The following is a 17186-nucleotide window of genomic DNA, read 5'->3' as shown; positions in this document are numbered from 1 at the left end:
GTTCAGGCAGCAATTGTGGAGAGGAATAAATAAACAACTTTTAGACCGAGCCTCTTCAGCATGCCTAGACTGTGGACTCCGCTGCTTAGTTACTACCTGAACTGCAGAGCTCCTCCACCATTTTGTGTGTTTGCGTCTCTGTATGTCCAGCCACTGCAGAATCTCCTGTGTTTTATATCCACATTTTACTTTGGCATTAAATACACGTTGATATTGAGTATATTGTTTATGTGAGCCGCTTCCTGCGTTAAAAAAGCTGCAGATTTGTTCTATATACCCGAAAAAAATGAGATATGGACATTGAACCGGTGCTTCAAGAACTGTTTAATGGCACCGGTATTACCCAAAAGGCCCTGCCAGAATAATTCTTATCAGGCACTGAAGCGCTGATGAACTGCGCAGGCGTCAGACTGACGACGTCCCCGAGTATCACACATGCGCCCAGGAGACAAGGCCTTGAAAATGTCGGTTGCATGTAAGAGCGATTCTCCGTGTTTTTATCTTAAACACCGACTTCGGGATAATTCCTCTGAATTTCGGAGACCGTCACCAGCAACCCCGGGACAGTCCTGTCCTCTTCCCTCTCTCTCAGCCCCACGATCCGTACACGGACCCCGGGGAGCTTCCGGCTGATGAGGGAATGGGAACCGATGGATCTCTCAGACAGAGCTGAGCTCCAGCTATCTAAATGCAAGGATTAGGAACTCGGAGAAAGGGAACAAAACCCGTCTGTGGACACTCTCTGGAGGTCCAAGATTCGTATGTTACACGACCGCTGGACTAAGTGTGTAAATGTAGGAGTGGACTATGTTGAAAAATAGATGAGCTAGATTTTCTAAAATTGACTTCTTCTACCTTAGGCCACAAACTTATCTGTCACTCCTTATTTATTTATTTATCTATCTATCTATCTATCTATCTATCTATCTATCTATCTATCTATCTATCTATCTTATATATGGAAAAGCAGTATAACATTAGATGATCATCAGCATAAGATGAAAGATTAAACCTTAGCCTTTGTTTTAAATCAGTACTTAGTCTTTTCTGTGATTAGAAAATCGCAATCTTGGCTAAATTACCGGATATAAAGTATGGTGAGGTGCAGTGCTAGCATTGTAGATTAGCAAAAATTCTACTTTGGATTGGACTTCCAGAGCACAGTTATTGGATATCCACAGGACAGTACTGTCGAAGACTAAGACGGTACTTTCAAATAGAATTGGAAAGGAAATGAGAGGGAATTTTTGCAGTGATGCAGGGCAAGAGAAAAGGATTGGAATTGAGAGGATAGTTCTGGTTGATGATCTCCATTCATGCCAACAATAATTTTATAATAATTGTTCTGTGATTCTGTGTGAAGCTTCCCTGGTCATTTGCCACCTCTTCTTGTGATTCTGCTCCTAAATGTGAAGACATGGAGAAGTGAGTTTAAAATTATGCCATTGAACTGGTTGTAAGAATGGACCACACCTATTGGTCCTCATTTGGTTTATTCGGAGCCTTGTCAATAGCATGAATAACTGAATAAACATTTCATTAGAACGGGGTAGATTAAACTGAATATAAACGATCTTTAAAATTATACCCCTTCCCACTTATTATTTTCGCTGGAAAAGAGATGTTGAAATTCTAAGTAATCATGACTACAGTGTAATATGGTTAAAAAAAAGCTCAAGGTCAAATTAGCGTGAAACATTTGTAGAGCATTTTATAGGAAGGGACATTAAAGACATTCATCATTCATGCTGATTTTTCCTCCCAGCACTGCCGCAAATACACAAACCACCCCACCTCCCTTCAGATCCACTCCATGCTGTGCCTGATGAACCAGCCAAGATTAGCAGTTCACCATCTGTGGGAAAAATTGAGTACAAATACCTAATAAGATTGGGATGTGTACATCCGTCTCCCAGTTTATGATGTAGGAGCATTGATATCCAGTGTTAGTGACTGAAATTAGTGTTTGGAAACACTTTGTATCTAGCGATCGTAATAACATAAGATTCAAAGTAAATATGGAAAAAGAGAGGGCTGGACAATGGGTTGAGATTCTAAATTGGAGAAAGGTCAATTCTGATGGTATCAGTAAGATCTGGCAATTGTGGATTGGGACAGGCTGTTTTTCCAGCAAAAGAGTACTTGTAAGTGGGAGTTCTTCAGAAGTGAGGGTGTAGAGTTTGTATGTGCCTGCCAAAATACAAGTTATAAGGTAAATGGTGCAGGGAACCTTGGTTTTCAAGAGATCTTGCGACTTTGGATATTTTGTTCCCCTAAATGCCTCAGACTGTTGGGTGCTACCAAGATCCATTAATGACTACAATATCATGATTCCACACCCTGAGCTCATCTGACTTTTTGTTTAGTCATCTTCTGTTGGTTTCTAAAAGCTTCCCAATAGTTCTTGCTCTTCTGTTTGCTCTCTTTTTGACTTTTATGTTGGATTTGGCTTCTCATTTTAGCCCCAGTTGTGTCCTCCTGCCTTTCAAATGCTTCCACTTCTTTGGAATGTATCTAACACTCAGCTCTTGAATTGCTTCCAGAAACTCCAGCCATTGCTGCTCCGTTGTCACTCCTACCTTTTCCCTTCCAAACTATTTTGGCCAGCTTCTCCGTCACAGAAACATGGAGAAGTTTAGTACAGAAACAGGCAATTTGTCCCATCTAGTCAATGCTGAAAAAACATTCAAGCTGTCTAATGCAACTACCTGCACCGGGACCATCACCCTCCATACACCTACCATCCAGGCTCCCATCCAAACTTCTTTTAAATGGTGAAAGTGAGCTAGTATGCACCACTTGTGCTGGCATCTCATTCCACACTGTCACGGCCAATTCAGTGAAGAGGTTTTCCTCATGTTCCCCATAAATTTTCACCTCCTCACTTATCCATCCCCTCTGGTTGTTGCAGCACTTAATATCAGTTGAAAAACCCTGCTTGAATTTACCCGTTCTATGCCCTTATATTTTGTCTACACAGAAACACTGGAAACCTACAGCACAATACTGGCCTTTTGGCCCACAAAGCTGTGCCAAACATATCCTTACCTTAGAACTACTTAGGCTTACCCATAGTCCTCTAATTTTCTAAGCTCCATGTATCCATCCAGGAGTCTCTAAAAAGACCCTTTTGTTTCTGCCCCCAGCACCGCCGCTGGCAGCCCACTCCACGCACACCACTCTCTGTGTGAAAAAAACTAACTTCTGTACTTCTAACTAATCCTCAAAGCAATGTATTATTTCCTGGTTTATGTTTAGAGCCTTTGTTAGGTGTATAAGATGATGAGGGGCATTGATCGTGTGGATAGCCAGAGGTTTTTTCTCAGTGTTGAAATGGCTAACATGAGGGGGCATAGTGTCAAGGTGCTTGGAAATAGATACCGAGGGGATGTCTGTTTTACACAGAGAGTGGTGAGTGTATGTGGAATGCGCTGCCAGCAGCGGTGGTCAATGCAGATACAATAGGGTCTTTTAACAGCCTTATAGATAGGAATATGGAGCTTAGAAAAATAGAGGTCTATGCACTACGGAAATTCTACGGAGTTTCTAGAGTAAGTTACATGGTTGGCACAACATTGTAGGCTGAATGGCCTGGAACATGCTGTAGATTTCTATGTTCTACGTTGAACAGCAAAATAATTTTTCTTCTTTAATCTGTACAGAGTCCACGATTTTAATGCTGCTTTTCGACACTCCCATAGACCCTTTGAGCATCTCCTGAGTAAACAGAGATTAAAAAATATTTAAGATCTCCCCCATCTGCTTTCGTTCCACACGTCGATTCCCTTTCTGGTCTTCCAGAGAATCAACTTTGTGCCTTGCAATCCGTTTGCTCTTAATCTATCACTAGAATCCCTGAGGATTATCCTTCATCTTTTCTGTGACGGCAACCTCATGCCATCTTATAGCCATCCTGATTTATTTCTTATGTGTCCTCTTGCATTTCTTATATTCCATAAGAAACTGCCTGTCGATCCCTTTTATGCAATTCCATTTTGTGCTTCACCAGGATCTCAATATCTCTTGAAATCCAAGTTTCCCTACAGTTTCTATCTTTACCTTTTATTCTGACATACCCGCTTACTACTTTCAAAATTTTGCTTTGAAGGCCTCCCATTTACCAAGCACACCTTTGCCATAAAGCAGCCTGTCCCATTCTACTGTTGCCAGATCCTAGTGTCATAATTCCAGGTGTTGATCCATCGCTGAACACATCCACCTTTCCTACGCTGCTCCTTGTATTGAAATATACAGGGCTCAGCATATTCACTGCACCATGCTCAACTTTTTCATTCCTGACTTTGTCTGAGGACTGAACAACAACTGTCTCCACAACCCCACCACTATCTGTTCTGTTATTCAGGCTCCCATTCCCCCTGCAACTTTAGTTTAACCCTCCTTACCCCCACCTCCCACCGTGCAGTTCTATCACCCCTTTGGCTTTCCTCTCCCAGATCAGTAAAAAGGAGGTGCATACCAGGTACAGGCAGAGAGGAACAAATGGTGTACATATGAAATACAGGAAATTCAAGTGAACACTTATGAAAGAAATAAAAGAAGGCATGAGGTTTCTCCAGCAGACAAGGTGAAGGAGAATCCTCAGGGATTCTGCAGATATGTTAAGAGCAAAAAGATTGCAAGGGAAAAAAATAATCCTCTGCAAGATCAGAATGGTAGTCCATATGAAGGGATAACATAGACTTGGGGAGATTTTTTTGTGCATTCTTATTTACTCAGGAGATGGGCACAGAGTCTATAGAAGTGAGGCAAAGCAGCAACAACTTCATGGACCTTGTGCAGATGACAGAGGTGGAGCTGTTTGCTGTCTTAAGGCAAATTAGCGTGGATCAATCTCCAAGGCCTGACAGGTTGTTCCCTGGGACTCTGCGGAGGACAAATTCAGAAACTGTCAGGGCACAAGCAGAAATATTTAAATAATCCTCAGTGACAGGTGAGGTACTGGAGGATTGGGGGACAGCCAATGTTGTTCCGCTGTTCAAGAAAGTCTCTAAAAATAAACTAGGAAATTGTGCATTGGTGAGCTTGACATCAGTAGTGACATTATGTGCAGGAACCGGATATACAAGTATTTGGATAGATGTGGACTGATTAAGGATAGACAGCATGGCTTTGTGCATGGTAGGTCATGTCTAACCAATCTTTCTCGAGGAAGTTACCAGGAAAGTGGATGAAGGCAAGGCAGTGGATGTTGTCTACATGGACGTCAGCAAGGCACTTGACAAAGTCTCATATGGGAGGTTGGTCAGGAAGGTTCAGTCATTCAGCATTCAAGATGAGACAGTAAATTGGATGAGACACTGTCTTTGGCAGAAGCCAGAGTGTGGTAGCAGATGGTTGCCTCTCTGACTGGAGGCCTGTGACTAGTGGTTGCCACGGGGATCAGTGCTGGATCTGTTGTTGTTTGTCATCTATATCAGTAATCTGGATGATAGTGTGGTTAACTGGATTAGCAGATTTATGACCACCAAGACTGGTGGTGTAGTGGACAGCGAGGAAGACTATCATGGCTTGCAGTGCGATCTGGACCAGCTGGAAAATGGTTTGAGAAATGGAAAATGGAATTTAATGCAGACAAGTGTGAGTTGTTGCACTTTGGTCTGACCTACCAACGGAGGTCTTTCACAGTGACTGGTCGGGCACGGAGGAGTGTTGTGGAAGAAAGGGACCTGGGAATACAAGTCCTTAATTCACTGAAAGTGGTATCACAGGTAGATAGGGATGGAAAGAATGATTTCAGTCCATTGCCCTTCATGAATCAAAATACTGACAACAATAGATGGATGTTATGTTGACTTGTAGAAGATGTTGCTGAGGCCTAATTTGAAGTATTGTGTGCAATTCAGGTCACCTACCTACAGGAAAGATGTAAAAGAGGTTCAGAGAGTTCAGAGAAAATTCACAAGGATGTTGCCAGATACGGAGGACTTGGGTTATAAGGAAGGATTGAATGGGTCAGGACTTTATTCCTTGGAATGTAGAAGATTGAGGGGAGATTTGATTGTGATAGAGGGGCATAGATAGTGTAAATGCAAGCTGGCTTTCTCCACTGAGATGGGGTGGGACAACAACCAGAGGCCATGGGTTAAGGGTGAAAGGTGAACATGAGGGGAAACTTCTTCACACAGATGGTCATCCGGGTGTGGAATGAGCAGCCAGCACAAGTGGTGCATGCGAGCTCGATTTCAACATTTAAGAGGTTTGTGTTGGTACCTGGATGGTAGGGGGATGGGAGTGGACAGTTTAAATAGTTCAGCACAAACTAGATGGCCCAAAGGGTCTGTTTCTGTGTTGAAATTTTCTATGACTATGACAAGAACAAAATTACAAAATACAAAAATTCACTCAAGTCCTTTTAACAGCTGCGGACCAAACATTCATCTCAGCAGAAATTTCTTATATGGCATTAAAACTGTAGCACTTTAAGTTAATAAAACATAAAAGAAGACCGCAGCTGCATGTCAAGAAAGACTATTTGTGTGAGACTGTTTCAGTTACTGTGGGGCCAGGCACCCATGCAGCTCAGCAGGAACAGGGAATAATACCAATGGAGAGAGTCAAACTGAGCCAGATCACATATTGGAGACGGCAGAAATGCCCCATTACTTAGAAACATAGAAAATAGGTGCAGGAGTAGGCCATTCGGCCCTTCGAACCTGCACCGCTATTCAGTATGATCATGGCTGATCATCCCACTCAGAACCCTGTACCTGCTTTCTCTCCAAACCCCTTGATCCCTTTACCCACAAGGGCCATATCTAACTCCCTCTTAAATATAGACAATGAACTGGCCTCAACTGTTTCCTGTGACAGAGAAATCCACCGATTCAGAAGAAGTTTCTCTTCATCTCGGTCCTAAAAGGCTTCCCCTTTATCCTTAATCTGTGACCCCTCGTTCTGGACTTCCCCAACATTGAGAACAATGTTCCTAGATCTAGCCTGTCCAATCCCTTTAGAATTTAATTCATTTCAATAAGATACCCCGCAATCTTCTAAATTCCAGTGAGTATAAGCCTAGTTGATCCAGTCTTTCTTCATATGAATGTCCTGCCATCCCAGGAATCAATCTGGTGAACGTTCTTTGTACTCCCTCTATGACAAGAATGTCTTTCCTCAGAGTAGGGGACCAAAACTGCACACAATACTCCAGGTGTGGTCTCACCAAGGCCTTGTACAACTGCAGTAGAACCTCCCTGCTCCTGTATTCGAATCCTCTTGCTATGAATGCCAACATACCATTCACCTTTTTCACCGCCTGCTGTACCTGCATGCCCACTTTCAATGACTGGTGTACAATGACACCCAGGTCTCATTGCACCTCCCCTTTTCCTAATCAAACACCATTCAAATAATAATCTGTTTTCCTGTTCTTGCCACCAAAATGGATAACCTCACATTTATCCACACTAAACTGCATCTGCCATGAATTTGCCCACTCACCTAACCTATCCCAGTCACCCTGCATTCTCTTTGCATCCTCCTCACAGCTAACACTGCCACCCAGCTTCGTGTTATCCGGAAACTGGGAGATGCTGCGTTTAATTCTCTTGTCTAAATCATTAATATATATTGTAAGCAACTGGGGTCCCAGCACTGAGCCTTGTGGTACCCCACTAGTCACTGCCTGCCATTCTGAAAAGGTCCTGTTTATTCCCACACATTACTTCCTGTCTGCCAACCAATTCTCTATCCACATCAATACCATACTCCCAATACTGTGTGCTTTAAGTTTGCACACTAATCTCCTGTGTGGGACCTGGTCAAAAGTCTTTTGACAATCCAAATATACCACATCCACTGGTTCTCCCCTATCCACTCTACTAGTTACATCCTTAAAAAATTCTATAAGATTCGTCAGGCATGATTTTCCTTTCACAAATCCATGCTGACTTTGTCTGATGATTTCACCGCTTTCCAAATGTGCTGTTATCACATCTTTGATAACTGACTCTAGCATTTTCCCCACCACCGATGTCAGGCTAACTGGTCTATAATTCCCCGGTTTCTCTCTCCCTCCCTTTTTAAAAAGTGTGGTTACATTAGCCACCCTCCAATCCTCAGGAACTAATCCAGAATCTAAAGAGTTTTGAAAAATTATCACTAATGCGTATACTCTTTCTTGGGCTACTTCCTTAAGCACTCTGGGATGCAGTCCATTTGACCCTAGGGATATATCTGCCTTTAATCCCTTCAATTTACCCAACACCACTTCCCTACTAACAAGTATTTCCCTCAGTTCCTCCATCTCACTAGACCCTCGGTCCCCTACTATTTCCGGAAGATTATTTACGTCCTCCTTAGTGAAGACAGAACCAAAGCAGTTATTCAGTTGGTCTGCTATGTCCTTGTTCCCCATGATCAATTCACCTGCTTCGGACTATAAGGGACCTAAATTTATCTTAACCAGTCTTTTTCTTTTCATATGTATATAAAAGCTTTTACAGTCAGTTTTTATGTTCCCTGCCAGCTTTCTCGCATAATCTTTTTTCCCTTTACTAATTAAGCCCTTTGTCCTCCTCTTCTGGGCTCTGAATTTCTCCCAGTCCTCAGCTGTGCCACTTTTTCTGGCTAATTTACTATCCCTAATTTCCCTTGTCAGCCTCGGGTGCACTACCTTCCCTGGTTTATTCTTTTACCAAACTGGGATGAACAATTGTTGTAGTTCATCCATGCGATCTTTAAATGCTTGCCATTGCATATCCACTGTCAACCCTTTAAGTATCACTTGCCAATCTATCTTAGCTAATTCACGTCTCATACCTTCAAAGTTACCCTTCTTTAAGTTCAGAACCTTTGTTTCTGAATTAACTATGTCACTCTCTATGTTAATGAGGAATTCCACCATATTATGGTCACTTTTACCCAAGGGGCCTCGCACGACAAGATTGCTAGCCCTTCCTCATTGCTCAATACCCAGTCTAGAATGGCCTGCTCTCTGGTTGGTTCCTCGATATGTTGGTTCAGAAAACTATCCTGCATACATTCCAAGAAATCCTCTTCCTCAGCACTCTTACCAATTTGGTTCACCCAATCTATATATAGATTGAACTCACCCATTATAACTGCTGTTCCTTTATCGCAAGCATTTCTAATTTCCTGTTTAATGCCATCCCCAACCTCACTACTCCTGTTAGGTGGCCTGTACACAACTCCCACCAGCGTTTTCTGCCCCTGAGTGTTACGCAGCTCTACCCATATCGATTCCATATCCTCCAGGCTAATATCCTTCCTTTCTATTGCGTTAATCTCCTCTCTAACCAGCAACACTTCCCCATTTCCTTTTCTTTCCTGTCTATCCCTCCTGAATATGGAATATCCCTGGATGTTGAGCTCCTATCCTTGGTCACCCTGGAGCCATGTCTCTGTGATTCTAACTATATCATATTCATTAATAACTATCTGCACATTCAATTCATCTACCTTGTTATGAATGCCCCTTGCATTGACACACAAAGCCTTCAGGCTTGTTTTTACAACAATTATGTTGAAAAGTGACCCTTTTTGATTTTTGTCCTGGATTTGCCTGCCTGTCACTTTTACTTTCCACCTTACTACTTTTTGCTTCTACCCTCATTTTACACCCCTCTGTCTCTCTGCCCCTGCCACATTAGTCTAAATCCTCCTGAACAGCAGTAGCAAACACTCCCCCTAGGACATTGGTTCCAGTCCAGCCCAGGTCCAGACCGTCCTGTTTGCTTCAGTCCCACCTTCCCCAGAACTGGTTCCAATGCTCCAGAAATTTGAATCCCTCCCCCTTGCACCATTTTTCAAGCCATGTACTCATCTGAAAGATCCTCCTATTTCTACTCTGACTAGCACGTGGTCCTACTTTTTAGTTTATCTGCTAACTCCCTAAATTCATCCGTTTTTTTTACCTATATCATTGATACCTGTGTACACCACGACCACTGGCTGTTCACCCTCCCACTTCAGAATGTCCTGCAGCCGCTGAGGGACATCCTTGACCCTTGCATCAGGGAGGCAACATACCATCCTGGAGTCTTGTTTGCGGCCGCAGAAATGCATATCACCACCCCTTCCCTTTCTGCCTGTGTAGTCTTTACCTGCGGTGTGGCCAACTCACTGAACGTGCTATTCACGACTTTCTCAGCATCATGGATGCTCCAGAATGTATCCAGTTGCAGCTCCAGCGGCTCAATGCGGTCTGTCAGAAGCTGCAGCTGGACACACTTCCTGCACACATAGTCGTCAGGGACACTGGAAGTATCCCTGTTTTCCCACAAGCTGCAGGAGCAACAAACCACGGGGCCGATCTCAGCTGTCATGACCTACCCAAATAGGTTGCCTCAACTTTTGAAATGTTCTCCTTCTAAAGGAAATTACCTGGCCTTACCTCACTTGGAGTGAAGCTCGTCCTCAGCCTCTGCTCTCTGAAGCCTCTGGAGAAAAAGCCTTCCTACTCTGTCTCCCTCTATTCTTACAGAGACAGGAAGAGCATCGGGGAATTGATGGTCATTCCAGATACCAGCTCTCTGCCCAGTCAGGAGATGATTTCTCTGTCCAACATGGGTAGAACCTCACTGTAACAGTGTGATACCAGTTCAAACCTTGGCAACTCAAGTAATCTCATCTGAAATGTTGTCCTACACCCTTTGATGGATTTTGTAAATCTTTTTACAGGTTAAAAACAAGAAGGAATTTGTCTCCAGGAAGCTCAAACACGGCACTCCAATTTTCTTGTTTCTGTCTCGATATTTAAGAAGTGGAGCAGGAGATTCAATTGACCTGCTCAGACTGTGGGGAGGGATTCACTCAGTCATTTGACCAACTGGCAAGCCCGTCATTTTACACAGGAGAAAGGCCTTTCATCTGCTCAGACAGTGGAAATGGATTCACTCGGTTATCACAATTGAAGGTACATCAGCAAGTTCACACTGGGCAAGACCATTCACCTGTTCAGTGTGTGAGAAAGGATTCAGTTGGTTTTCCCACCTGTGGACACACCAGTCAGTTCACACCACACTGGGCACAGGCTGGTCATCTGCTGAATTTCTGGGAAAGGATTCACTCAGTCTTCTGACCTAATGGCTCACCAGCGAGTTCACACCAGGGAGCGGCCGTTCACCTGCTCAGTCTGTGAGAAGAGATTCACTCACTCTGCCACCCTATGGAAACACCAGCGAGTTCACACAGGGGAGAAACCATTCACCTGCTCAGTCTGTGGGAAGGGATTCACTCAGTCATCCCCCTTACTGGTACATCAGCAAGTTCACACCGGGGAGAGGCCGTTCACCTGCTCAGAATGTGGGAAGAGATTCACTCGGTTATCCCACCTACAGAGTCATCAGAGAGTTCACACTGGGGAGAAGCCATTCAACTGCTCAGTCTGTGGAACAAGATTTACTCGGTTATCCAACCTAGAGAGTCACCAGCGAGTTCACACTGGAGAGAAGCCGTTCACCTGCTCAGTCTGTGGGAAGAGATTCACTCGGTTATCCCGCCTACATAGTCATCAGCGAGTTCACACTGGGGAGAGGCCGTTCACCTGCTCTGAATGTGGGAAAGGATTCACTCAGTCATCTGACCTACAGAGTCATCAGCGAGTTCACAGTGGAGAGAGGCTGTTCACCTGCTCAGTCTGTGGGAAAGGATTCACTCGGTCATCCAACCTACAGAGTCATCAGCGAGTTCACACTGGGGAGAGGCCGTTCACCTGCTTAGACTGTGGGAAGAGATTCACTCAGTTATCCCACCTACAGAAACACCAGCGAATTCACACTGGGGAGAAGCCGTTCACCTGCTCAGAATGTGAGAAGAGATTCACTGATTCATCCTACCTACTGGTGCATCAGCGAGTTCACACTGGGGAGAAACCGTTCACCTGCTCAGAATGTGGGAAGAGATTCACTGACTATTCCACCCTGCAGAGACATCAGCGAGTTCACACCAGGGAGAAGCCATTCACCTGCTCAGAATGTGGGAAACGTTTCACTGATTCATCCTACCTGCAGAGTCATCAGCGAATTCACACTGGGGAGAAGCCGTTCACCTGCTTGGTCTGTGGGAAGAGATTCACTGATTCATCCAACCTACAGAGACATCAGCGAGTTCACACTGGGGAGAAACCATTCAGCTGCTCAGTCTGCGGGAAGGGATTCACTGATTCATCTACCCTACAGAGTCATCAGCGAGTTCACACTGGGGAGAAGCCATTCACCTGCTCAGTCTGTGGAAAGGGATTCACTCAGTCATCCAACCTGCTAGTCCACCAGCAAGTTCACACTGGGGAGAGGATGTGTACATGCGCATGGTGCGGGAAGGGATTCACTACCTCATCTAAACTGAAGGTACATCAGAGAGTTCACACTGGGGAAAAGCCGTTCACCAGTCTGTGGGAAGAGATTCACTGACTCTTCCACCTTACAGAGACATCAGCGAGTTCACACTGGGGAGAGGCCATTCACCTGCTCAGTCTGTGGAAAGGGATTCACTCAGTCATTCACCCTACAGAAACATCAGCGAGTTCACACTGTGGAGAGGCCATTCACCTGCTCAGTCTGTGGGAAGGGATTCACTCAGTCATCCACCCTACAGAAACATCAGCGAGTTCACACTGGGAGAAGCCGTTCACCTGCTCAGAATGTGGGATAGGATTCACTCAGTCATTCCAACTACTGGAACACCAGTCAGTTCACAATGGGGAGTGACTGTTGTTATGATTCCCTAGGTTTCGTTTGCTGTGGACTGTCATTTTAAGAGAGAGAGAGAGATTAAGAAGGCAAATCAGTCTGACTTGCAGCTTGTTTACTTCGCTCGCAGCTTGTATAGTTTTAACTGAGGACACAGAGTCAGACGGAGAAGAAGGAGGAAAATCGAATGTTGTTGTCACCTTGTTTGATCCGTAGGAGTGGATCTGATTTGGGGTATCCTGTGAAGACCACTGATGTGTTAACCCTTGCTGGGTGAAGTGGGGTAATTCACTGGAAGACGATACCCCTTGTGACAAGTCACTTTCGGTGATAATTCGTATGTGGATTTGGAATGATGGATGAAATCTACAGGAACTGTTCTCGCGTTTTACCACCTTGGAACCTGTGGAATTCGACATAATTGCCTTAGCATTACAAATATCTGCGTCTCATCAACTATTCTGTGGTTGAACTGAACTTTCATACTTTACCATCCAAGCCTTGTTTCCCCTGAGCTCAATAGTTTGGGAGTTATATTTACACACACGTTTATACACATATCACTTCACTTTTGTTTAACTTGTTTAAGTTGCAATATTAAAAGTAGTTACTAATAAAGCTAGTGGTTTTAACATGAAAACCAGTCTCCAGGTGCAGTCTATTGCTGCTGGTTTGTTTCTAAAGCATTATGCTTCATAACAAAATTGGGGCCTGCGTCCGGGATATGAACAAATTTGGGGGCGTATTGATCGATTAATTATCGATTTGATTGGGGAGATCCTTTTTGATTTAGTTGTGTGTGGAAATCAGCTGTAATGGATATTGATAAATTTCTGAATGTGACAACCCCTGAGGCATTAGGAAAAGCCAAAAAGCATGAATTGCTTACTATTGATAATGGGCTGAACCTTAAGGAGTTAAGAATCTGTGAATGACCAGGGGACACATAAAACTGGGAGAGCAGGTAAGGGTGAACAAAATAGGGGTTTTATTACCCAAAATGTTTATAAACTCAACAGAACTGTTCTCGAGTCTAAACCTGAATCAGCTAAACAGAACAGAACTGGGTTCGAACAACATAGAGAAATACTCCTCAAACCAAGAGACACCACTCAGCTCCTGACTGTAGGCTTATATTGGATGCTGGCCAGTCCATAGTAAATTGCAGGGGAGAGAAAACTTTCCTCTCCTTAAAAAGATACGGCATAAATGAAGTAGCTCCAGAGATCGTCCTTCTGGCTGTAGCAGAATGGCATGACCCAATTATCCAGCCCCATCTACTTAGGTAGATGGTGTAATGCAACAGCTCAGTCGTTTACCAGATTATCAGGAGGATGGGCGGCTACAGGACACTTTAATATGGCCGGTTGATGGTGCAGCTGGGAATTGCAGCCGCCACAGGGGGGCTATATGAAAGCCAGAAGAAAATAGTTGAGCACTATATATCTATGAAGTTGTTTGATAAGGAGATGTTAGAGTTTTCCCGTGAGTAAGGAGGAGATCCAGTTAGGACCGGAACAATTGAAGGTTCATGTACTTAAATTAGAGGCTGAAGAGAAAGAGAGACAGAGGTGGTTTGATGCCAGAGAGGCAGCCAAACAGAGGGAAGAGACAGTAAAAAATGCGTTCTGAAGCTGAGGAAGCAGAAACACAGAGGGAAGAAGGAGAAAGACAGAGGCTTTAAGGCTAAGTTAAGGCTCGGGAAAGAAGTTGCTGCCTCAAAGGAGTTGGTTGTACCATTTATTGCCAGCCAAGAAGTTAAATTTGTCCCTCCATTTGATGAGACTGAGTTTGGTAAATACTTCCAGCCTTTTGAGAAAGTGGCTGAAAGTCAAAAGTGGCCGAAAGGAAGCTGGACTCTTTTGTTACAAAGTATAATTAAGGGTAAGGCTCAACAAGTTTATTCTACCGTATGAATTGAAAATGCAGCTAATTATGACATTGTGAAACAGGCTGTGCTGAAAGCTTATAAGTTGGTTCCAGAAACTTATAGACAAATGTTTAGAAATTTGAGGAAATCTGTGAATCAGACGTATGGAAATTGCTTATAAGAAGTTTGTGTGTTTTGACCGCTGGTGCACATATAAAAATGTAAATGATGATTTTAACAGCTTGATAGAGTTGGTTTTAATTGAAGAATTCAAAAGGCCCTGATGACATAAATATGTATTTAGATGGAAATGTTGCTGCCACTATGCAGGAGTCTGCGAGACTAGCAGATGAGTTTTCTTTAACTCATAAGGTTCAGTTTACCCCGAATAAGAGTTTCCAACAGAGTAGCAGGGATAACCAGGGAAAACCAGAAATTAAAGCTGGGACTAGTGACAAGAGTAAGGATGAAGGGAAACAGTTGAAGGAGAAATATTCTGGTCTCACTTGTTACTCTTGTAAGAAAGCTGGTCATATGATGGCTAATTGTTCTGTCCTGAAGAAGAAAAAGGAAAAGGAGACAGTCCCAAATCCCTGTGTTCAATATGTTAAAGCACCTATAAACCCACAGGGTTCTGAACATTCTGTTGAGGTTCAGTTCAGGACTGAGAGGTCTGACCGAGTTAAGAAGGGATACAATTATTTTATGTCAGATGGATTTGTATTAGAAAAGGAAGGGTCTACCCCAGTACCAGTGGTACTGGGGCTTCACAGTCACTTATATTAGACAGCGTTCTAAAGTTTGGTGATGAGACTGACACTGGTGAGGTAAATCTTATTAAAGGTATTGGGGGCGGCATGTTTTCTGTGCCGTTGTACAAAGTAACTTTACAGTCAGGGTTGGTTTCGGAACCTGTTAAGATCAGATTGTGCTCCAATTTACCGGTGGAAGATGTTACTTTGCTGTCAGGGAATGACCTGGCAGATGGTAAAGTTGTTCCTGCAGTGCTGTTGACAACTAAGCCAACCACTGACGACCCACAGATGGATTTTAACATTAATCCTTCCTGCGCAGTAACTCGAAGTATGGCTAAAAAAGTCTGCCGACGCAGACGGTTCTGTGCAGCATGATTCTGATACCAATGATAGCCAAAATCGGGATTCAGGCTATGATGACTTGTCAGGGAATTTTCTGCCTTCAGTGTTTCAACGAGATTCAGGTAGTAAGTCTGATGAGAAAGATTTATCCCTGTCTAGGAAGGAGTTTATAGCAGAAAAGAACCAAGACCCTGAGATTGAAGCTTTAAAAGAAACAGCTCTCTCAGATGTTGAGATTAAGAAAGTGCCAGTAGTATATTATCTCAAGGATGGAGTGTTAATGAGGAAGTGGAGACCACCTGCTGTACTTGCGAGTGAGGAATAGGCAATTGTTCACTAAGTTGTAGTTCCTTAAGTTTATAGGGCTGAAATTTTAACTATGGCCACAGTATGCCTTTTGGTGGCCATATTGGAGTGAATGAAACTGTAAACAGGATTATGATAGAAGTTTGCTGGCCTAATTTGAGGACAGATGTTGTGACCTTTCGCAGAACCTGTCACACTTGTCAAATTGTGGGTAAACCTAATCAGGTCACACCAGTGGCCCCACTGTGGTCTAAAACTGCATTCGGTGAACCCTTTTCAAAATTTATCGTGCATTGTGCTGGCCCATTGCCAAAGACTAAAGCTAGCCATCAGTATCTGCTAACTATTATGTGTACTGCATCCAGATTCACAGAGGCAATACCTCTCAGAAATATTAAAGCTAAAACTGTGGCGAAGACTCTTACCAAGTTTTTTACTTTATCTGGTTTGCCAAAAGAAATCCAGTCTGATCATGGAAGTAATTTTACACATGGATTATTCCAGCAGGTAGTTTATGAACTAGGAACTAAACAAATTACATCATCTGCGTACCATCAGGAATCACAAGGGGCTTTGGAAAGATTTCACGCTACCCTCAAAATAATGATTAAGTATGTCTTGAAAATGTGTAGGTGTTGAAAATGGAAAAGACTGGGATGAAGGAATACATTTGCTTTTGTTCGCAGTAAGAGAGTCGGTACATGAAACACTGGGCTTCAGTCCATTTGAACTTGTATTTGGTCATAGAGTGAGGGGACCTATAACCTTGTTAAAGGAACAGTGGATTGATGGGGATGTACATGTTATATTGTTAGACTTTGTTTTGGAGTTCAAAAATAAACTACACCAGGCCTGTAGTCTACCGAGACAAAACTTAAAGATTTCTCAAAACAGGATGAAGTGTTGGTTTGATAAGCGGGCTTGCAAACGAAAATAGAAGGTGGGGGATAAGGTGCTTGCCTTATTTCCAATGTTGATGAATCCACTTCAGGTGCAGTTCTATGGACCATATGAAATAGCGTCTCAAATTAATGATGTGAATTATGTTATTAAAACACCTGACAGACGTAAACTAACTCAGGTGGCACACATAAATATGACAAAGCCGTATTTTGACAAGCAGGCACCGTCTTTGAGTGTTTTTGTCAAAACATAGGTTTCTTGCAACCCTAAGAAGGCAACAATTGACTCGTCTGAGCCTTTTCACAAGCCAAACATGGTCCCAGTTAGGCTAATGAACTCGGT

General features: G+C 43.4%; 1 protein-coding gene across 2 annotated transcripts; it reads left to right on the top strand.

Annotated features, from left to right (window-relative positions):
* Nucleotides 1–449: 449 nt before the first annotated feature.
* Nucleotides 450–13070, top strand: LOC132387988 (gastrula zinc finger protein XlCGF26.1-like). Of its 2 annotated transcripts, none has more exons than XM_059960323.1 (2): nt 450–475; nt 10660–13070. In XM_059960323.1, exon 2 carries the CDS (start codon nt 11064–11066, stop codon nt 12387–12389), a length of 1326 nt encoding a protein of 441 aa, XP_059816306.1. In that variant the 5' UTR covers nt 450–475; nt 10660–11063; the 3' UTR covers nt 12390–13070. The 2 variants fall into 2 exon arrangements, with proteins under 2 accessions (XP_059816306.1, XP_059816305.1); XM_059960322.1 differs by lacking the exon at nt 450–475 and adding an exon at nt 9614–10561.
* The last annotated feature ends 4116 nt before the right edge of the window (nt 13071–17186 follow it).

The sequence above is a fragment of the Hypanus sabinus genome, unplaced genomic scaffold (genome assembly GCF_030144855.1).
Source record: "Hypanus sabinus isolate sHypSab1 unplaced genomic scaffold, sHypSab1.hap1 scaffold_248, whole genome shotgun sequence".
NCBI lineage: Eukaryota > Metazoa > Chordata > Chondrichthyes > Myliobatiformes > Dasyatidae > Hypanus > Hypanus sabinus.
The sequence above is the reverse complement of the archived record's forward strand: the minus strand, read 5'-3'. Positions and strand labels throughout refer to the sequence as shown.

Bases quoted from the DNA above. Each gene is read 5' to 3' on its own strand.
- LOC132387988 (XM_059960323.1), top strand. From the start codon at position 11,064: ATGGCTCACCAGCGAGTTCACACCAGGGAGCGGCCGTTCACCTGCTCA.